The 21,023-nt window shown below is 57.2% G+C and overlaps 1 protein-coding gene and 2 long non-coding RNA genes across 9 annotated transcripts; 2 read left to right on the top strand and 1 right to left on the bottom strand.

Annotated features, from left to right (window-relative positions):
* Nucleotides 1–5,890: 5,890 nt before the first annotated feature.
* LOC136017662 (uncharacterized) lies at nt 5,891–10,272 on the top strand. Its single transcript, XR_010614034.1, has 3 exons — nt 5,891–6,777; nt 7,967–8,170; nt 9,896–10,272. It is a non-coding gene; the product is annotated as an uncharacterized LOC136017662 (long non-coding RNA).
* Nucleotides 10,273–11,753: 1,481 nt separating this feature from the next.
* Nucleotides 11,754–20,904, top strand: LOC136017660 (uncharacterized). Of its 5 annotated transcripts, none has more exons than XR_010614030.1 (4): nt 11,754–12,368; nt 15,055–15,210; nt 20,329–20,438; nt 20,583–20,904. It is a non-coding gene; the product is annotated as an uncharacterized LOC136017660 (long non-coding RNA). The 5 variants fall into 5 exon arrangements; XR_010614029.1 differs by having other exon boundaries at nt 15,055–15,235; XR_010614032.1 differs by lacking the exons at nt 11,754–12,368; nt 15,055–15,210 and adding exons at nt 18,082–18,113; nt 18,223–19,705.
* LOC136017656 (prolactin-releasing peptide receptor-like) lies at nt 17,097–20,087 on the bottom strand. Of its 3 annotated transcripts, none has more exons than XM_065686106.1 (3): nt 19,569–20,087; nt 18,951–19,133; nt 17,097–18,811 (listed from the first exon to the last, which is right to left on the bottom strand). In XM_065686106.1, exon 3 carries the CDS (start codon nt 18,774–18,776, stop codon nt 17,685–17,687), a length of 1,092 nt encoding a protein of 363 aa, XP_065542178.1. In that variant the 5' UTR covers nt 18,777–18,811; nt 18,951–19,133; nt 19,569–20,087; the 3' UTR covers nt 17,097–17,684. The 3 variants fall into 3 exon arrangements, with proteins under 3 accessions (XP_065542178.1, XP_065542177.1, XP_065542179.1); XM_065686105.1 differs by lacking the exon at nt 19,569–20,087 and adding an exon at nt 19,310–19,470; XM_065686107.1 differs by lacking the exons at nt 18,951–19,133; nt 19,569–20,087 and adding an exon at nt 19,310–19,470.
* Nucleotides 20,905–21,023: the final 119 nt, after the last annotated feature.

Raw genomic sequence — 21,023 nt, 5'->3', positions numbered from 1 at the left:
GAGGAGACTGATGGCTCGGAGCCACTGGACCATTTAATTGCCAATAAAAGCAGCCCACGTGTAAATGATGATGGAGACCCAGAGGCTGCGCTGCCTTCGGCGGGAGGAAGGAGCTGGAGGCCTGAAACTCCCTCTGGCAAGTGTGGAAATGAACGTTCCTTGTTTCTACAGGAGGCAGGAGCATCAGGAAGCCTACCTGGATGCGTCCCGCAGTCCTACTCAGGAGGGTGAGGCCCCTGCCAGGGTCAGAAGTGCCTTTGGCTGGGTTAAATCTTCACATCTGTCGTGGTTTAAACCCAACCACAAACCTCGTCCACTCACTCCCCCCCCTTCTTGCCCTCCCCCTGCTCCTGGAGGGACGGAGAGGAGAATCAAAAAGAATGCAACTCCCACGGGTTGAGATAAGAACAGTTTAGTAACTAAGGTATAACACAAATCACTACTGCTGCCACCAATAATAATAATGATAAAAGAAATAACAAGAGGAAAGAATACAACACCTTGACACCAGCCGACCAATAACTCGCCCCACTCCCCCCAGCTGAGCACCGACCGATACCTCCTCCAACCCTGCCGTCCCAACCCTTCCGGGTCACTCCAAGTTACATCCTGGGCATGACGTGCTATGGTATGGAATACCTCTTTGGTCAGTTAGGGTCAGGTGTCCTGTCTCTGCTTCCTCCCGGCCTCCCCTCCTCCCTGGCAGAGCATGAGGCTCAGAAAATCCTTGGCCAGACCAAACATTCGAGCAGCAACTGAAAACATCGGCGTTATCACCACTGCTCCAAGGCCAAAAGATCAAAACACAGCACTGTACTAGCTCCTAAGAAGGAGAAAAATGACTGCTGCTGCTCAAAACCAGGACATTATCTCATCCGTTTTCCAGCTTCAGCTTTGTCCACGTCCTTGGTGCAGCCCTGTGTGACCATTGCAGTGCCCTTCATTGCCGTGGTTTGGGGGGATAAAGAGCTGGAAGGATCTTAGTCCGAAACTTAGGACCTTCGTCAGCATCACGTATGTGCTGGCAGAGAACAGACTTCCTCTGCAGAGCCCTGACGAAACCTGCAGCAGCTCTTCATCCCCCACCGATGTCTCACTTGCCTTGGTCTCTTGTGCTGCCGTCACTTTTCTCTCTTAAATCCTCCTTTTTCAGGACATTTAAGAGAGCATTATGAGTGCTGGGCTCCCTGGTGAGCTGACCCCACTGCCTGCCACAGCCGTGCTGCTCTTGCATCAGTCTTACTCATCTTTTAGGTTACATTTGCCCTGCTTGGGGCTAGCTGCAAGAGAACAAGCTGAATTTGGGCAAGTCTGGGGACTGGCTGCATTTTGTCCTTGTCTGTGTAGCAGGACAGGACCGTAAGTGTGGCCTCTGGTGTGTGCCCGGATCACCGTATGCAAGACCAGCTTTGTGCACCCTATGGTGTCTCCATCCTCGCTCTGGAGGGTGGTTTCATCAGACCTTCACACCCCAAAACACACCAGGGCTGGGTTATTCCCTGTTTGAGGCATCTTCTCATGTGCTCGAGCCCACATGCCTCAGATTTCCATCGTTTCTGTTAAGTGAATCCCTCCAGCCCACTGATTCCTGATTTCAGGCACACCAGCGGTTAGGAGGGATATTTGCAGCTGGATTATGTGGGTTTTGATCATCAGCAGTGGGAATTCTCAGAGCTGCCAGCTCTTATCCAGGTTTTAGCCTTGGATCCAAGGTCTGTGTGGCAGGAGGGCTCCGTGCCCCACATTTTGCCCTGATCTTGTCTTTCCCTGATCCATCGCAGGTATCCAGATGCTCCAGTGTGAGATGGTGAAGGTTTTCCCAGCCCGTGCCCTGGGGTACGGTGGGATGTTGGCTCCGCTGCTGAGCAGAACATTCGCATACATTGGAATCTCTGGGGCTTCTCAGGGCTCCTGGTCCATGGGGCTGTTTGCAGGAGCAGGCTCTGTATCAGTGGGATGGGGATGGGGATGGTGCCACGTTTGCAGCAGCAAAGCTCTCACCCCTGTGAATACATCCCGGGAGTGGGACCAGAGCTCTGAGCACACAAAGTCTTTCTGTTTCCTGGAACGCCAGGATTTCTTTAATGGTTTTCCCGTAAAGCAGCTTTGTGCTTCATGAGTTTAATTTCAGGTGGATGTGTGGTGATGCGGAGCTGTTTGTCATTAGCCACATCAGCCTCGTCTCCTCCCTTAGGCTTTGACCTCCTTTATCACACAGCTTCGGTTTCCTTTTGTTCTGCCTCTGGAGCTCCCAGGAAGATGCTGGCACGTTGCCGGCTGCAAAGCAGCCAGTGAGGAGGCACCGTCCATCAAATTCACCCTCGGACCCATTTGCGTGCAGGTGAGTGCTGGATTATACACGTGCTAAAAACACCCTGAGAAACACATTGGCTTCTTAGTGCTGCAACATCCTGTGCATGCAGCGGGGCTTAACAAGCAGTCTGCAGCAGGTCGGTGGCATAACGTGGTCTATGGAAGGGGTCCCTGCCCATGGCAGGGGTTGGACATGGGTGAGCTTTAAGGTGCCTTCAACCCAAACCACTCTGGATGCTCTGAACCCCGGTGATGCCCCCGACAGAGCCACTTTGGGCCGGCAATCCGGCTTTTCCATGGGGGGGTGGGATGGGTTCCTATGGCAACCACGCTGCTTCCTGCTGCTTTTGCCTTTATGGCAATGGAAGAGCTGGGACTCAGCTTCGGCAGGGAGTGCCCATCTCCCATGGTGCTGCCTGCGGGTCCTCAGGGGGGTCACACTGAGCATCACCGCCTGCCTGCGGCCTCATGGATGCTGCAGTAGGAGCACGCCGAGTTCATCCTGGCCACAGAGAGCAAATCTCAGGGTGCTCAGGGGCTGGGGTGAGTGACCTGGACACAGCTCTGGGGTGTCCAGTGAAAATGGGGTAAGAGGAAGGAGGCAGAGACAGGATGGAGCAGACTGAGGAGAAGGACCTGGAGTGTGGTGTGAAGAGAGGCTCCCCATGACCCGGCTTCAGTGAGCGCTTGAGCCCAGACCCCCCCCCTCCGTGTGCTGGGCTGCACCCCCAGAGCGTGAGCAGCAGCTCAGGGAGGGGATCCTGCCCCTCTGCTGCATGAAGGGGAGACCTGAGAGCAGCTCCAGTGCCTGAAGGGGCTGCAGGGAACCTGGAGAGGGGCTTGGGACAAGGGCCTGTAGGGACAGGCCAAGGGGAATGGCTTGAACCTGCCCGAGGGGAGACTGAGCTGAGCTCTTAGGCAGAAGCTCTTCCCTGGGAGGGTGCTGAGGTGCTGGCACAGGGTGCCCAGAGAAGCTGTGGCTGCCCCATCCCTGGCAGTGCTCAAGGCCAGGTTGGACACAGGGGCTTGGAGCAAGCTGCTCCAGTGGAAGGGGTCCCTGCCCAGGCTGGAGGAGCTGTAAGGTCCCTTCCATCCCAAAGCACTCTGGGATTCTATAGCTCCTTATCACCCCCACAAAGGTGGATATTAAAGCACAGAAAAGCAAGGCTTTGCTTGTGGGGTATTTTGTGGGGAGCCTCCCAGCCCTGCTCCATCCTTGGCTTGTGGGAGAGCCCTGGCTGGTGGCACCAATCCAGGAGTGCTTTGCATGATGTGGCTGTAGGTGCTGGGGGACTGGTACCAGACACCCTCCTCTCCCCTCCATCCTGGGGAGCAACATAGCATTAACATGGCAAATTCAAGGCCAGGTTGGACGAAGCCTTGGGTGGGATGGTTTAGTGTGAGGTGTCCCTGCCCATGGCAGGGGGTTGGAACTGGATGATCTTGAGGTCCTTTCCAACCCGAACTATTCCATGGTTCTATGAAATGCTGGGTTTCTCTCTCTGGAAGGACATGGTGACCTGTCAGTGTAATGAAGGAGCTCCTCAGCATCTGTTACAGGAGCCGAATGCAGCACCAAGTAATGAATGAAAAGTAACCTGGGGTTTAGGAAATCACCATTAATTTCCTGCAGCGAGAGCTTGCGGCGCTCCGAGGAATTAAGATGTGAGCTCTCAAAACGGCCTCGCAGCGAGCCGAGGAGGAGGAGGTACCAGGGGGTGTGGAAGGGGATGGAAATGGTCACATTCATGAATCATCTTGGGTGCCTTCCGTAATTCACCACTGCTGAAGGATGCTGCAGTTTACAGGGGGGGTGAGGTGCGTGTGGAGACATTTGGGTTGCCCGATCCAGGGCATCTCCCCACTGCCCATCTGGTGTGAAGGGAAGTGCTGTTGGAAAGGGCACTGAATTCACCTTGGTCTGCTCTTTGTCCCGTCTTACCTCTCGTCTTGTTTAAAAGGAGCCTGTCCCTGTGGTGAGGCCACCACCGGCTCCGCTGTGCCCTTTGCCAGCCCTGGAGGAAGAGGATGGGGCTGAAGGGCTGTGGAGGTGAGCACGGGGTCGTGTGTAGCAGCAAGGAAAGCAATTGCAGCTTTAATGCAGCTGGGAAGGGCTTTGCCTGAGCCTGCTCTGCTGGGCAGGGATTTGTTACCGCTCCTGAAGTCCCGGCTTGCTCCAGCACCAGGTTTGATGTTGCACGAAGCACTGAGGAGCAGGGTTTGTGTGACACCTCCTGTATGAAGACAGGCTGAGGAAGTTGGGGCTGTTCAGCCTGGAGAAGAGAAGGCTGCGTGGAGACCTCAGAGCAGCTTCCAGTACCTGAAGGGGGCCTATAGGGATGCTGGGGAGGGACTCTTCATCAGGGACTGCAGTGACAGGACAAGGGGTAACGGGTTCAAACTGAAACAGGGGAAGTTTAGATTGGATCTAAGGAGGAAATTCTTTCCTGTGAGGGTGGTGAGGCACTGGAATGGGTTGCCCAGGGAGGTTGTGAGTGCTCCATCCCTGGCAGTGTTCAAGGCCAGGTTGGATGAAGCCTTGGGTGGGATGGTTTAGTGTGAGGTGTCCCTGCCCATGGCAGGGGGTTGGAACTGGATGATCTTGAGGTCCTTTCCAACCCGAACTATTCCATGATTCTATGGCAGCTGCTGGGATGCTGCGGGCACAACCCCAGCGGCACGGGAAAAGGCGTTTAATGAAATGCCTGAGCTCCCCCTGGAGACCAGGATCCTCTTCGGGACAGCAGCGCCCTGGAGAAGCCTGCGCTGCCGGGCGATGGATGCCTGAGCGGAAGACACCAAGAGCCCTTTGCTGATGTGAGTGTTACAGAGGAGGTCTCTGCTCCACACGCCTTTGTCTGGAAACACCAAGTCCGTCATCACGAGCTGTCACTGGAGCATTTGGTGATGCTGTGCTGGCAGGTCAGTGCCGAGGGTGCAGCGAGGCTGTCATCGTGTGCTGCGCAGTAACCTCAGTGGGCTGAGGTAAGTGTGAGGATGCTTGCTCTTGGGAAAGCCAGCCTGCTTTGGGTGGATTGGACGTGCTGTGTGCGCCTGTACTCCTTAGAAAAGCTGTTCTCTGGCATTGTTCAGACTCGATCAGGAGGTTTGATTGCTAGGAAGGCTTTTTTTAGGTATAAAAAGTGTCCACTGGTACAGAGGTGCCTCCTCTTGAAAGTTTCACAGAATCCCAGCCTGTGTGGGTGGGAAAGGACCTGACAGCTCCTCCAGCTCCAAGCCCTGCCCCGGGCAGGGACCCCTTCCACTGGAGCAGCTTGCTCCAAGCCCCTGTGTCCAACCTGGCCTTGAGCACTGCCAGGGATGGGGCAGCCACAGCTTCTCTGGGCACCCTGTGCCAGCGCCTCAGCACCCTCCCAGGGAACAGCTTCTGCCTAAGAGCTCAGCTCAGTCTCCCCTCGGGCAGGTTCAAGCCATTCCCCTTGGCCTGGCCCTACAGGCCCTTGTCCCAAGCCCCTCTCCAGGTTTCCTGCAGCCCCTTTGGGCACTGGAGCTGCTCTCAGGTCTCCCCTTCAGGAGCCTTCTCTTGTCCAGGCTGCCCCAGCCCAGCTCCCTCAGCCTGGCTCCAGAGCAGAGCTGCTCCAGCCCTCGCAGCAGCTCCGTGGCCTTGCTCCATCAGCTCCACGTTCCCACTCACGCAGTGAGGAGCTCCCATACGATGCTAAGCCCCTTGTGCCAGCAGCACCAGGACCCAGAGGGTTTTCCAAACCTCCTGCACCAGCCCCATCCAACAGCTCCGGCGAGGCTGCAGCAAACCCCAGGCTGGGTGACTCAGCTGCCTTGGTTAATAAGGGCTGGAATAAGGAGCCTGCAGTCGCTGTTTGTTTTGCTCAGGCTCGGAGCACAAAGCAAACCCTCAGCAAGGACTGAAAATAGCAGCACTTCATGAGAGCAGCTCCGAGTGCTGCTCCTCGGGCCTGGCGCGCGCAGCTCCTGCAGCCATGGGTTTGCTAGGAATAGGCTTCCCATGCTTTGCAGTAGCACAACAGGAGGTAGTGGTGATGTTACAGTGAAAACCCTTTCCCTGCTCTGCCCCATTCTCTGTTCAACTTCCCTATGGAATGGGGAGAAAAGAATAAGCCTGGGAATTCCCACATTGAGGTTGCCCGCGTAGGAAATGGCTGTTCCCTTGCCTCTGTCAGATGGGCTTCAGATTCAGGAACTGGGGCAAACCTGAAGGAAAACCCCTCATATTTGCTGGTGGATGCTTTGGCCAAGCTCTCCTTCCTCAGTGACTCCATGCTCTGTGTGCACCACCGCTCCCAGCTCCATCCCGATGGCTGGAGGAGGATAAACGGGGCAGTAACAGCTTCTCCACGACACCAATCCTCAACGCTCACCAGGCGCCTGCCTCTACCCACAGCCTGCAGCAGCCTCTCGGATGAGCTCGTGCTTCCAGTGCCTCCCCGAGGCCACCACGTCTCCCACCCGGCTTCAGCCAGCCCCGTGAGTCACCTCCCAGCCCCAGCCCCAACCCCTCCATCCCTCCCCAAGGCTGCCTGGAGCACCCAGGAAGACTTGGCTCTTGTTGCCCAGAAATAGGCATCTTCTAAAGCCGTTGGAATACCTCAGGCTCTTCTCATTGCCCCCCAAGGCCGTGGAGGTGGGCTCCCCACTACGAGGAGATGCCCCATTGCCCTCTTGCTGTCCTGGAGGGAGCCTTTTCGCACACCTCCTCCTGGTTCTTGGAGCTGAGCAGTGGCTGAGTCACATCTCCCTTCTCTGGGGGATCTCCATTTAACTCATTCTGGAGGTGGTTTGGGTTTCAGTGTTCAAGGCCAGGTTGGATGAAGCCTTGGGTGGGATGGTTTAGTGTGAGGTGTCCCTGCCCATGGCAGGGGGTTGGAACTGGATGATCTTGAGGTCCTTTCCAACCCGAACTATTCTATGATTCTATGATTCTCTCCCTGAACTCTCGGAAGTCTGAGATCCTTTCAGCCGAGCCCCAGTAGGTCTCTGTTCTCTGCGGCTCAGCCACTGGCGCGTCATTAACCCAGTGAGGGATAAAGCACTTACTCTGTGTAGTTTCAGCGTGAAGCCTTTTTTGTCTGTGAATGGTGCAAACCCCATGAAAACCCGAGGCAATAACTGTATTTCTTCCGAAAAATTCCATAGAATGAATCCCAGCCTGGTTTGGGTTGGAAGGGAGCTTAAAGCTCCTCCAGCTCCAACCCCTGCCTCGGGCAGGGACCCCTTCCACTGGAGCAGCTTGCTCCAAGCCCCTGTGTCCAACCTGGCCTTGAGCACTGCCAGGGATGGAGCAGCCACAGCTTCTCTGGGCACCCTGTGCCAGCGCCTCAGCACCCTCACAGGGAAGAGCTTCTGCCTTAGCTCCAACCTGAACTTGCCCTTTTCCAGTCTGAACCCATCACCCCTTGTCCTATTGCTCCAGTCCCTGATGAAGAGCCCTCTCCAGCATCCTTGTAGCCCCCTTCAGACACTGGCAGCTGCTCTGAGCTCTCCACGCAGCTCCTCTTCTCCTGTGTTCTCAGCCTGTCAGATGGGACCAGCTGGCTTCTTTAGGGGTGATCTCCAGGCCTTTTACCACCTGCGTCTCCCCTCAGAACCCGGGGACTGTAAAGAGAAGCAAAGAGCTGCTGTTTCCATGTGACTCTTCCCTCTTTACCTGTACTAGATGGGGAGAAATGACTCCAAGAAGCAAGTGGCCAAGGTCCTGTGTGACGTTGCTGGTGGAGCAGAGGCAGAACCTGAGGCTGTGACCTCCCTGGGTCAGGGGTAAGATGTGCAAGGCCACAGAGATTCACTTCTGGCAGAGCAAAATGACACATTCAAGCTTAAAGGACAAGGAAGGAGCCCTTCTCATCTGATGGAGCCCCAGGTGAGAAATCACCATTGCCATGATGGACACTTTCATAGAATCATAGAATCATAGAATAGTTTGGGTTGGAAAAGACCTCAAGATCATCCAGTTCCAACCCCCTGCCATGGGCAGGGACACCTCACACTAAACCATCCCACCCAAGGCTTCATCCAAGCTGGCCTTGAACACTGCCAGGGATGGAGCACTCACAGCCTCCCTGGGCAACCCATTCCAGTGCCTCACCACCTTCACAGGAAAGAATTTCCTCCTTAGATCCAATCTAAACTTCCCCTGTTTCAGTTTGAACCCGTTACCCCTTGTCCTGTCACTGCAGTCCCTGATGATCATGAGGCCTTTAAATACCCCCCTGTAACAGAAATCCACTGTAGCTGAGACACCTGCAGCTGGGACTTGGTTGGGCCCTGGCAACGTGCAAAGACCCCAGGCCTGGAGGTCTTCAGCAGTTGTACCAAGAGAGGAGCTGAAGCAGGATGTGACCTGCAGAGAGCTGCCCACAAAGCTCACGGTAATGCAGCAAACACCTTCAGCTGCCTCAGTTTTGCCTGATTTAGTCCCTCTTTAGCTCCTGGCAACAGGCTCTTTCAGGTCTCTTGCTGGGATCAAGAGCAGCACCAGGCTGGCAAGCGCCCTGGGTTATCAACTGTGCCCAACTGAGAAGGGGCTGTGAGGAGGGAATGATCTTAGGCAGAATATGCCAGCCTTATGAAGTTCAACCCTGCCAAGTGCAAGGTCCTGCACTTGGGTCGGAGCAGTCCCAGACACAGCTACAGGTTGGGCAGAGAAGAGATTCAGAGCAGCCCTGCAGAGAAGGACTTGGGGGTGCTGGTCGATGAGAAAATGAACACGAGCCGGCTGCAGTGTGCGCTCGCAGCCCAGAAACCAACCGGATCCTGGGCTGCATCCAAAGGAGCGTGACCAGCAGGGCGAAGGAGGTGATCCTGCCCCTCTGCTCTGCTCTCCTGAGCCCTCACCTGGAGCACTGTGTGCAGTTCTGGTGTCCTCAGCATAAAAAGGACATGGAACTGCTGGAACAAGTCCAGAGGAGGCCACGAGGATGCTCAGGGGCTGCAGCACCTCCCGTATGAAGACAGGCTGAGGAAGTTGGGGCTGTTCAGCCTGGAGAAGAGAAGGCTGCGTGGAGACCTCAGAGCAGCTTCCAGTACCTGAAGGGGGCCTATAGGGATGCTGGGGAGGGACTCTTCATCAGGGACTGCAGTGACAGGACAAGGGGTAACGGGTTCAAACTGAAACAGGGGAAGTTTAGATTGGATCTGAGGAGGAAATTCTTTCCTGTGAGGGTGCTGAGGCACTGGAATGGGTTGCCCAGGGAGGCTGTGAGTGCTCCATCCCTGGCAGTGTTCAAGGCCAGGCTGGATGAAGCCTTGGGTGGGATGGTTTAGTGTGAGGTGTCCCTGCCCATGGCAGGGGGGTTGGAACTGGATGATCTTGAGGTCCTTTCCAACCCAAACTATTCTATTCTATTCTATTCTATTCTATTCTATTCTATTCTATTCTATTCTAATATCCAGCACAAGTCTTTGTAGCAAAGGATGGTTCAACAAAATTACCCCTTTTCTGCCCCCCTGCTCCCTGGCAGCAGGAGCTCACAGCAGCTTCTCGAGGGAAGCTCTGCAGCAGCAGCCGTCCCACTTGTTTTCAGCACCCATTTATCCAATTTACTTCCATTACGGAGACAAGCGATGTTGTTCTCTCTGCACCCAGGTTCTTGTAATCGGAGGCCACGGCTGCGGGGGCTGTGGAGTGGTTCGGAGTCGGTTCGCAGCAGATGCTCGGCTCCAGCTCCCAGCACTAACCTGTGCTTCCTGTCCCCTGCACGTCGGATGGAGAGAGGAGCGAACCAGCTCGGCAGGGCCCTGCGGGGGGATTTGTCCTCCTGGAGCCCATCACGGACCCCAGGCCAGGCTGGGTGCATGGGAGAGGAAACCTCACAACCTCTGCAGCTCAGTTCTGCAGGGCTCAGGCGCTTGGTGTTTCCGTGGGCCCGCAGGCACGGGCACTGGTGCAGAGGATGGGATGGAATAGAATCATAGAATCATAGAACCATAGAACAGTTTGGGTTGGAAAGGACCTCAAGATCATCCAGTTCCAACCCCCTGCCATGGGCAGGGACACCTCACACTAAACCATCCCACCCAAGGCTTCATCCAACCTGGCCTTGAACACTGCCAGGGATGGAGCACTCACAGCCTCCCTGGGCAACCCATTCCAGTGCCTCAGCACCCTCACAGGAAAGAATTTCCTCCTTAGATCCAATCTAAACTTCCCCTGTTTCAGTTTGAACCCGTTACCCCTTGTCCTGTCACTGCAGTCCCTGATGAAGAGTCCCTCCCCAGCATCCCTATAGGCCCCCTTCAGGTACTGGAAGGCTGCTCTGAGGTCCCCACGCAGCCTTCTCTTCTCCAGGCTGAACAGCCCCAACTTCCTCAGCCTGTCTTCATACGGGAGGTGCTCCAGCCCCTGAGCATCCTCGTGGCCTCCTCTGGACTTGTTCCAGCAGTTCCATGTCCTTTTTATGCTGAGGACACCAGAACTGCACACAATGCTCCAGGTGAGGGCTCACAAGAGCAGAGCAGAGGGGCAGGATCACCTCCTTCGCCCTGCTGGTCACGCTCCTTTGGATGCAGCCCAGGATCCGGTTGGTTTCTGGGCTGCGAGCGCACACTGCAGCCGGCTCATGTTCATTTTCTCATCGACCAGCACCCCCAAGTCCTTCTCTGCAGGGCCGCTCTGAATCTCTTCTCTGCCCAGTCTGTAGCCGTGCCTGGGATTGCTCCGGGAGCTGTGTGTCAAAGCCACCCACCTCATTGCATCAGTGCCTCTGAGCCAGAAGCAGGGAAGGAAAGGCCGAGAAGAGCTATTTAGGGCAATTGAAAGGGTTTTAATTACGAGTGAAGTAATAGAGCTTGTGATGGGAGGAAATGAAGAGAGAATCAACAGAGGAGAGCCCTGATTTCCTCTGGTGCCAGTGGTTGAAGGAGGACCAATAGGCCAAGGCAAGTAGTGAAAACGGGTCCTTTTAGCTCCATTAACACTAAGTGGGAGAAAATGACATTTCCTGCGAGGGAAGGGCCAGATCCTGGCCCTATTCCTTCCATTCTCTAGGCTCAGAGATGCAAACCCCTCTCTGCTGCCTGCTCATAGAAACACAATTGCTACAAACCTGGGAACGCTGCCCATTCAGTGAATGTCTCTCGCACAGCCTTGACTTGAGCAGGGGCTTCGCTGACTTTGAAACTCCAGGGATTTTTGTGTGTTGGGGAAGTTAAGAAGAAAAGGAAAGGAACCCACCCAGAGGGGCCTCCTCTTTCCATTGTGTTTGATCTTCCAGTGCCCAAAGGGGCTGCAGGAAACCTGGAGAGGGGCTTGGGACAAGGGCCTGTAGGGACAGGCCAAGGGGAATGGCTTGAACCTGCCCGAGGGGAGACTGAGCTGAGCTCTTAGGCAGAAGCTCTTCCCTGTGAGGGTGCTGAGGCGCTGGCACAGGGTGCCCAGAGAAGCTGTGGCTGCCCCATCCCTGGCAGTGCTCAAGGCCAGGTTGGACAGAGGGGCTTGGGTTGGACCCGGCTGAGCTTTGAGGTCCCTTCAACCCAAACCAGGCTGGGATTCTATGGTAGAAGCTGACCTTCATTACCCTCTGGACTCACTCCCTCCCTCCATAGGAAATCCCGCTTCCTCCCAGCGTTTTGCAGGACTCTTCCCACCACATCCAGCCCATGCAGCATCTGTTGCTGCTGCTCTTGGCCCTTCTGCTGTTTCGTTTGGTTTGTGCTCAAGGAGAATACAATTGGAAGCGCTGGGGACTGCAGCAGCCCCGGCCCGGCCCGGCTGCATCCCTGTTTCCTTCCAGCGGGATAACCAGAGCAACAGGTAAAGAGGGGCTGAGATTTCGCACTGCAAACACTTGCGCTTTGCCTCTGTTCTCTCTGCGTCTTTAGGCACAGGTCAGGAAGGTTCAGGCTCGGCTCTTGTTTGCTGCGGGCTCAGCTGGAGGAGAGCCGGGCTCACGGAGCCCAGTGCAGCATCAAGTGCTGTGCAGCGGGGCCGTTCTCCAGACCGCTCCATGCCGGTGGAGGGCAACGATCCATACAAAGCCTGGAAAAGCTTCCTGCTGCCTCCGAACGACAGCAGGAGCAGGGCAACGTCCACCGGGGGCTGGAGCCTCCTTCGTGCCAGGGTGAGTTTGACCTGGAGGATCCGTTACGGCTCCGGGGTGCAGGTCCCAGAGCCCCAGCAGGGCCCGAAACTTGTTCTTTGTTTGCTCATATGGAAAGCGGGGCACCAGAATCCCCCGGTCCGTGGGCACGATGGGGCTCCATGCAAGAGCTTGGCACTGGGAGAAGGGGGCAGCAGGCAGAGCTTGCTGCAGGGCCAGGCTGGGCACAGAGAAGATCCTCCCCCAGCATTCCCAATGGCACTGAATGAGGTGGGAAAGGGATTTCAGCCCGAGGAGCGGCTCAGCCCAGTGCAGTGGGGTTTGGTGGGGAACGGTGAGCCCGGTGCTGCCCTGGGGACATTCCCGGCCATGGAAAACTGCTCCTGCTGAGGCCAAGTCTTGTATCCGTTGTTTGAGCTGGACCTCAGCTGAAGGGAGCCTCCGGGCGATGTGTGTGTGAGCTGAGGGTGCAGGTCAGGGTGAGGATGCTCTTGCTTAGGTGGGAGCACAGGTCCCTGGCACCCACAGATAACATAGAGGGGATCCAGAGTGCTCCATCCTGGGGCCGCTTCCAACCCTGCTGTTCAGAAGGAAAGAGGCAGGAAAAGCTGAACTGGAGACGAGGAAGGGAAACCACCCTGGTCCCCTCCGCAAGGGCACATCCCAGGGCACCCAAGCCCCCTGAGCACCCACCAGTGCCCCACAGCACCTCAGTATAGAATCATAAAACCATAGAATAGTTCGGGTTGGAAAGGGCCTCAAGATCATCCAGTTCCAAGCCCCCTGCCATGGGCAGGGACACCTCACACTAAACCATCCCACCCAAGGCTTCATCCAACCTGGCCTTGAACACCGCCAGGGATGGAGCACTCACAACCTCCCTGGGCAACCCATTCCAGTGCCTCAGCACCCTCACAGGAAAGAATTTCCTCCTTAGATCCAATCTAAACTTCCCCTGTTTCAGTCTGAACCCATTACCCCTTGTCCTGTCACTGCAGTCCCTGATGAAGAGTCCCTCCCCAGCATCCCTATAGGCCCCCTTCAGGTACTGGAAGCTGCTCTGAGGTGCCCACGCAGCCTTCTCTTCTCCAGGCTGAACAGCCCCAACTTCCTCAGCCTGTCTTCATACGGGAGGTGCTCCAGCCCCTGATCATCCTCGTGGCCTCCTCTGGACTTGTTCCAGCAGTTCCATGTCCTTTTTATGTTGAGGACACCAGACCTGCACACAATGCTCCAGGTGAGGTCTCACAAGAGCAGAGCAGAGGGGCAGGATCACCTCCTTCGCCCTGCTGGTCACGCTCCTTTGGATGCAGCCTAGGATCCGGTTGGTTTCTGGGCTGCGAGCGCACACTGCAGCCGGCTCGTGTTCATTTTCTCATCGACCAGCACCCCCAAGTCCTTCTCTGGGTTGGGAACACAGGACAAGAGGAACCGGCCTCAAGCTGCACCAGGGCAGGTTTAGATGGAGCTGAGGAACAATTCCTGCCCCAGAGGGTGCTCAGGCATTGGAACAGGCTGCCCAGGGCAGGGCTGCAGGCACCGGCCCTGCAAGTGCTAACACACCGTGGAGACGAGGCCTCAGTGCCATGGGTTAGGGGTGGCCTCGGCACTGCTGGGGTAAGGGTTGGGCTGGATGGGCTTGAAGGGCTCTTCCAGCCTGGTTGATCTCGGGTTCTCTCAGCCCTGCTTGGTTAAAAGGCACTGAGGCACTAAATCACTTTTGCCTGTGCTCTTTCCAAGCTAACTAAAGGTGGAAGGTACAATATCAAGCATGAGCAGGCAGCAAGCTGGCAGTGAGCAGGCAGCAAGCATGCAGTGAGCGGCAGTGTGCAGGCAGTGAGCAGCAGTGTGCAGGCAGTGAGCAGCAGTGTATAGGCAGTGAGCAGGCAGCGAGCAGCAGTGTACAGGCAGCAAGCAACAGTGAGCAGGCAGTGAGCAGGCAGCAAGCACACAGTGAGCAGCAGTGAGCAGGCAGTGTGCAGGCAGTGAGCAGGCAGCGAGCAGCAGTGAGCAGGCAGTGAGAAGCAGTGAGCAGCAGTGAGAAGGCAGCGAGCACGCAGTGAGCAGCAGTGTGCAGGCAGCAAGCAGCAGTGAGCAGGCAGCGTGCAGGCAGTGAGCAGGCAGCAAGCACACAGCAGCAGGGTGCAGGCAGCGAGCAGCAGTGAGCAGGCAGCGAGCAGCAGCGAGCAGGCAGTGAGCAGCAGTGTGCAGGCAGGGAGCACACAGTGAGCAGGCAGCGAGCAGCAGTGAGCAGCAGGGTGCAGGCAGGGAGCAGGCAGCGAGCAGCAGTGAGCAGCAGGGTGCAGGCAGTGAGCAGGCAGCGAGCAGCAGTGAGCAGCAGGGTGCAGGCAGTGAGCAGGCAGCGAGCAGCAGTGAGCAGCAGGCTGCAGGCAGATGAACACCTACAGCGTATTTGTGGAGAGAAGGCCAAGGGCAGCGAGCAGGGCTGATCACCCCCTCGTTCCAGCAGTTCCTGTCCAGCCTTTTCTCTCCAGCCAGAGCTGCCAAAGCCTCATTTCTCCAGCCCTGACCCCAGGGATCTGCCTCCAGCAGTGCCAGTGGAACACGTCCAGGCCGGAGCCCTCCCGCGCTGTGGTTAAGGGCAGTTCATGTTTGTGGATTTGAATCAATGCAGACACAGCCTGAGCTTTTTAAGCCTTTATTAGAAGGAAGGACAAGCACTGAACCTCCCACGTTACTCCTCCAGGTCAAGCAACACAGCCTTCACCCCCAGCACAACCGCGAGCAGCCACCAGAGAGCTGCAAGCAGCAGTTCCCTGCTCCACGGGTACCTCCAAGGACACAAGCATCCGGTCACTTTGCATTCAAGGGGTCTCCATCTCTGCTGGTTGCACCATGGGAGGTAATACAGCCCTTCCAGGACCGTGGTAAGGGTCTCAGCAGGAAGGCAATTGGGCAGCAGCTCCTGCCTGGGCATAATGAGAGTGGGTTAGGGATCCTGTTAGGCTCCAGCACTGGAAGATGCCGAACTGATCCCTGAAAGCACAAGTGATGGCCAATGCCATGGGCAGTGTCCATGGCGCACTGAGGACAAGCTGCTTTGGGGCTTTAAAGTCTTGTCCCCAGGCAGGAGGAGCAGTGGGAGAGACGTGGCTCGTTCCATAGAGCACAGCAGCAGATGATGAAGCGAAGGGTGGCCAGAAGCTGTTGTGACCCTGCGGCTTGGTGCTCATGGTGGTGCTGGTGCCTGTGGGCTGTCCCCAAAGGCTTCCTCCTGGGAAATCAAGTTGTTAACATGGAGCTGGGCATCTGGGTGCATGGAGACGCTGCCTTCTCAGAGTTCAGCTTGCACAGACCCGGCTGATGGGCCACAGATGCACCAGGTACCTGGAGAAACCAACCAGCATCCAGCAAGCAAACCCACCCTTATGGGTAGCTCTGGGTTAGAGCAGCCCATCCCCAGCATCCCCTTCTACACCCAGGGAGCTCAAGCATGGACATCCTTAAACTACCCAGAGAGCAGAGAGTGAAGCATCTTCCCCAGCAATCCCATCACTTTCCGGTGCCCCATCCCTTTGAGTCCCACTTGGCTGTGAAGAGCAGTGACAATTGCACTTTGGAGGAGCTGGGACCTGGTCACAGAGATCCCTTCAAGAGGTCAAGCATGTTATGAAAGCTGTCCCCATGCTCCCACACAGCTCTGGGTGGAGAACACGTTTCTGAGTGTCCATTGTCCTTGCACCATGGGCTGCAATTTCAAAGGAGAAATGCAGCAATTTAACAGCTACTGGGAGAGTCGGTGCTCTTCCAGAGGCAGAAAGTGCTGCCCGTTGCTTAGGAACAACCTTTATCCCACAGAATGAAGACAGACGCACTCCAAAGTGTGTTTAGATGCACCCCAGGTGTGTTTGTCTTGCAAAGACCTGACCCATCTCCAGATAAACCATAAGGAAGTCTCTGTGCTGCAGGTACAGCGCTGGCTGCATGTGGTACCCAGCCAGGAGCTGGGATCCAGGGTTTGTGCCCCATCCCAGCCAGGAGCTTGGATCCAGGGTGAGTGCCCCATCCCAGCCAGGAGCTGGCATCCAGGGTGAGTGCCCCATCCCAGCCAGGAGCTGGCATCCAGGGTGAGTGCCCCATCCCAGCCAGGAGCTGGCATCCAGGGTGAGTGCCCCATCCCAGCCAGGAGCTGGCATCCAGGGTGAGTGCCCCATCCCAGCCAGGAGCTGGCATCCAGGGTGAGTGCCCCATCCCAGCCAGGAGCTGGCATCCAGGGTGAGTGCCCCATCCCAGCCAGGAGCTGGGATCCAGGGTGAGTGCCCCATCCCAGCCAGGAGCTGGGATCCAGGGTTTGTGCCCCATCCCAGCCAGGAGCTGGCATCCAGGGTGAGTGCCCCATCCCAGCCAGGAGCTGGCATCCAGGGTGAGTGCCCCATCCCAGCCAGGAGCTGGGATCCAGGGTTTGTGCCCCATCCCAGCCAGGAGCTGGGATCCAGGGTGAGTGCCCCATCCCAGCCAGGAGCTGGGATCCAGGGTTTGTGCCCCATCCCAGCCAGGAGCTGGCATCCAGGGTGAGTGCCCCATCCCAGCCAGGAGCTGGCATCCAGGGTGAGTGCCCCATCCCAGCCAGGAGCTGGCATCCAGGGTTTGTGCCCCATCCCAGCCAGGAGCTGGCATCCAGGGTGAGTGCCCCATCCCAGCCAGGAGCTGGGATCCAGGGTTTGTGCCCCATCCCAGCCAGGAGCTGGGATCCAGGGTGAGTGCCCCATCCCAGCCAGGAGCTGGGATCCAGGGTTTGTGCCCCATCCCAGCCAGGAGCTGGCATCCAGGGTGAGTGCCCCATCCCAGCCAGGAGCTGGGATCCAGGGTGAGTGCCCCATCCCAGCCAGGAGCTGGGATCCAGGGTGTGTGCCCAGCTAAGGGTGAGATCCCAGGTGTGTGTCCTATCCCAAGACAAGAGATGGGAAAAGGGCTGTAAAAGGCGCATAGGAAACTTGCTCATCCCTTTGTTCTGCTGCAGTGAACCAAGCAACTGGTGTTTCACTGACACTCGGGTCTTTCCGGCTGTCTGGGTCAGGTGAAAACTCCTCCTCCTGCCCCAGCATGTCTACATGGGCCGGCAGGTACGGCCTGCTCTGAATTACTCTGGAATTGCGCTGCCTTTGCCTGGTTGGGGTGCTTGTTGCTGCACCGGTTTGTGTTCCCGAAGAACAAAACACCCTTGAGCTCCACCACAAAGCCCACCGGTTCCTTGCCTTGTGGCAGGCGCAAGAGACCTGGGAGCAGCAACACGCCACCACAACCAGCAACCTGCTCCAGTCTAAAGCACAGTGCACAGAGGTCCAAAAGCAAAACTGGTATCTCAAGGACCTTCAGTTAAGACAATCTGGTCTGCAAAGCGATCTTATCCAAGACCCCAGTAGGAGCATCTGCCAGTGTGGAGCAGGTATTGAACCGGGAAGCCCTGCAGGACATCATGCTGGAGCTCTTCTTCTTGCGGTAGAAGCAGCTGCTGAGGTGGAACCAGAACTTGTCATGGAGGGAGGCGTAGATGAAAGGGTTGTAGCAGGCAGAGCTCATGGCAATCAGGTGGCAGGAGACCTGGATGACGTTGACGTACCTCTTGTCCAGGATGGTGAACTCCTCGTCGATGTCTCTGATGAAGTTCACCACCTGGAGGGGCAGCCAGCAGATAGCAAAGCACACCACGGAGACGGTGAGCACCCGAAAGGTCTTCTGCTTCGTTTTGGTCCATTTCTCTTGGCAGGGGTAGGCAGCGCCCGGGACCTTCCTCCTCCGCAGGTGGTAGGTGATGGCACAGAAGGAGACCGACACTGCCAGCAGCGGGAGCACGTAGGACAGGAGGAGCATCAAACACGAGTACAGCAGCCGCGCTCTCTCTTCGTGCTTCCAGAACTCCTCGCAGATGATCATGTCGTGGCCGATGGTGTTGAGATCCAAGTAGTGTGTGTGCAGCGAGGTGGGAATGGAGGCCACGATGGAGAGCAACCAAATGCAGGCCACAAGGCAGACGCAGGACCTGTGGCTGATCCTCCTGCGGATGGGGTACGCCACCACCATGTACCGGTCGATGGCAATGGCCGTGAGGGACAGCACGGACACGAAGACGGTGGCAGCCTGCATCAGGGTGACGAAGTAGCACATGAACATCCCAAAGAGCCATCCCCGTGCCTCGAAGGCGTAGGAGACGGTGAGGGGGACACAAGCCAGGCACATGATGAAGTCGGCCACCGCCAGGTTTCCGATGAGGAAATTGGTGGTGCAGTGCAGCTTCTTGGTGAGGGCGATGAGGAGGATGAGGAAGAGGTTCCCAGTGCACGCCACTGCCACCAGCGTGGCATAGAGCGGGATGAAGAGCGGCTTCAGCTCCAGGAGGAGGTCCAGGCCGGTGAAGAGAGGGGCTGAGCTGTTCTGCCAGGAGTCGTTGGGCAGGCGGCTGTGAGCCATGGGGATCTCCTGCTGCCAGCACTGCTGCTCCACACCTAGAAACCAGGGATGGGAGCATCAGCCCTGACCGGGGAAGGAGCCTGCTCTGGTTGTGCTTCTGGGCAGAAGAACCTGTCCCCAAGGCCCATCCAGGTCCTTTTGCCCAGCCCTGTCCTGATGCACCAGCTGACTTACAAGATTTGGGACCTTTTAAGAGCAAAGATGCCCGCGGGAGACTCGGCGGAGCTTCCGTATGGATAAATCGGGAATGAAGTGGTTAACCAGCAGGGCACGGAGCTTCCAGCTTGGAGCAGCTGGATGGGGATGCTTGGATCGGGTCGGGATGCCTCGGGGAAAAACCCCTGGAGCTATGTTGGCCTGAAGCAGAACAAAGGGACTCCTGCAGCATCTTTTGTTTTCCATCTCCCCCCTCACCTCCTCCAGCCGGACCTGCCGGCAGAAGGATGCTCTCCATCCCTGTCGCCCCCAGTTCATCCCACCCGCTCCCACCATCCCCGTTCCCCCCGATTCATCCCGTCCCACCGGGGTTGTACCTGTCAGTTGCTGTTCCCTGGCTGGTTTCGGGGTCCTCCGTGGGGCTCCCCGCAGCCCAGACCCGCTCCCGGCAGCGCAGGCGGCTGATGCTGAGTGAGTTGCAGCAGCAAGCGCACGGAGGTGAAGAATCACCCCAGACCCACCAGGAACCCCCCCAGCAGCACCTAACCCGTCCCCCCAAGCGACTCAAAGCAGCCCTAATTAATTACACCCTGTAATTAGCGGGGAGGGGCTATACAGGAGGGTTGTGCCGCTCACCTGCCCGGCCGGGCTCGGTGCCTCCGGGAGCCGGGGCTGCCGCCGGGTTTTGAAGGTTCTTTGTTCCCTTCGCTCCCGGTGCTGAGCTTCCCCCGTGCGGGCACAGGACGTTCCTAGCGCAGCGCTCGGTATTGCAGGTACAGCCCAGCCCGACGGTGCGCGGGGGGAGCCCCGGGGGCGGCGGAGGTGGGGACCGCAGGCTCGGAGAGAAGGAGGGCGCTGGGGGAACGGGGCGGGCGGGCGCAGGGACCGCGCGGAGGTACCGGGCACCGGCAGCGGCCGCCCCGTCGGGTGTCCCAGCAGGGAGGGGATGAAGGCAGCCGTGGGGTGAGGGCAGCCGTGAGGGGGTGCTGGTGGCCGAGCTGTGGGGCGAGGGCAGGGTGGCCCAGCCCTGGGTTTCGATGGGCACCCAGCCACAGGGCGAGCACCAGCCCTCGGGGGCCTGTGGTGTGGGGCACAGGCATGGGGTACAGCCTGTCCCCAAAGCCAAGCGGCTTCAGCCAAGGGGCTGGCAGTGGGGGACCCATCGCCATGGGGAGGGGGGATAAATGTGTCATTTTGCAGGAAAAACTGTACACATACAATCCCCCCCCCCCCCCCCCCCCCCCGCCGGGATCTCAGCCCCGCTTCCCATCCCAGAGAACTGAGCAGAATGGCCCCAAACACCAACGGGAGGAAACAGCAAGGGGACTGCAGGTTACTGAGCGTGAATCAGAAGACTGATTCCACGCGCAAGAGCTTTCAATCTTTTCATTCCCAGCTCACTGAAATAAGGGGAAATCAAAACTCGCCATCAACAGGCACTTTAGGAGTGAGGGCAATGGAAATTGTCAGCTCAGCCCTAGAAGTTCTGCAAAGTCACAACTTTTGGTGAGCAAAGGCTGCTCGTTTGTCTCATCCTGGTGGATGCGGGTTGGGGTTATTGAAGCTGGCTGGGAGCTGACTGCAGGGGTGAGCGCTGGTCCCTGCCAAAACATCAGCAGGAAGAAAATCATCTTTGTCTCCATCTCGCAGCCTGGCTGAGAGCTGCTCTGGGTTTTAAAGAGGAGAACAATCAGACAAGGGAAGCAGAAGGCTCTTAAAAGACCATTTGAGATGGGAGATAGATCTGAACATGACAGCAGAGTAATGAGTCGCTGGCACAGGGCACGTCCACCCCAGATCCAGCTGCACCATGGCCAGGACAACCTGACAGCAGCACTGGGAGCATCTCCTTCTGCATGTGTTACCCTGGAAAAGCCTTTTCTGACCTGATCTTTGCTGCTTCCAGACTCTGTGGGTAAGTAACTGTTACCCAAAGCTCATCTCGCCCCACACAAGGGGGTTCTGTCTCTGAACAGGCACAAGGGATGGGTTTGAAAGCTGCGACCCACCTGGTCTGTGAGCGGGTGATTGGGATTTTACTGGAAGTCCCTGGATCGGGTGGAAACGGCCAGTGCCTGTTCTCCCTGTGCG

The sequence above is a fragment of the Lathamus discolor genome, chromosome 6, assembly GCF_037157495.1.
Source record: "Lathamus discolor isolate bLatDis1 chromosome 6, bLatDis1.hap1, whole genome shotgun sequence".
NCBI lineage: Eukaryota > Metazoa > Chordata > Aves > Psittaciformes > Psittacidae > Lathamus > Lathamus discolor.
Note: the sequence above shows the minus strand (reverse complement) of the source record. Positions and strands in the feature narration are given on the sequence as shown.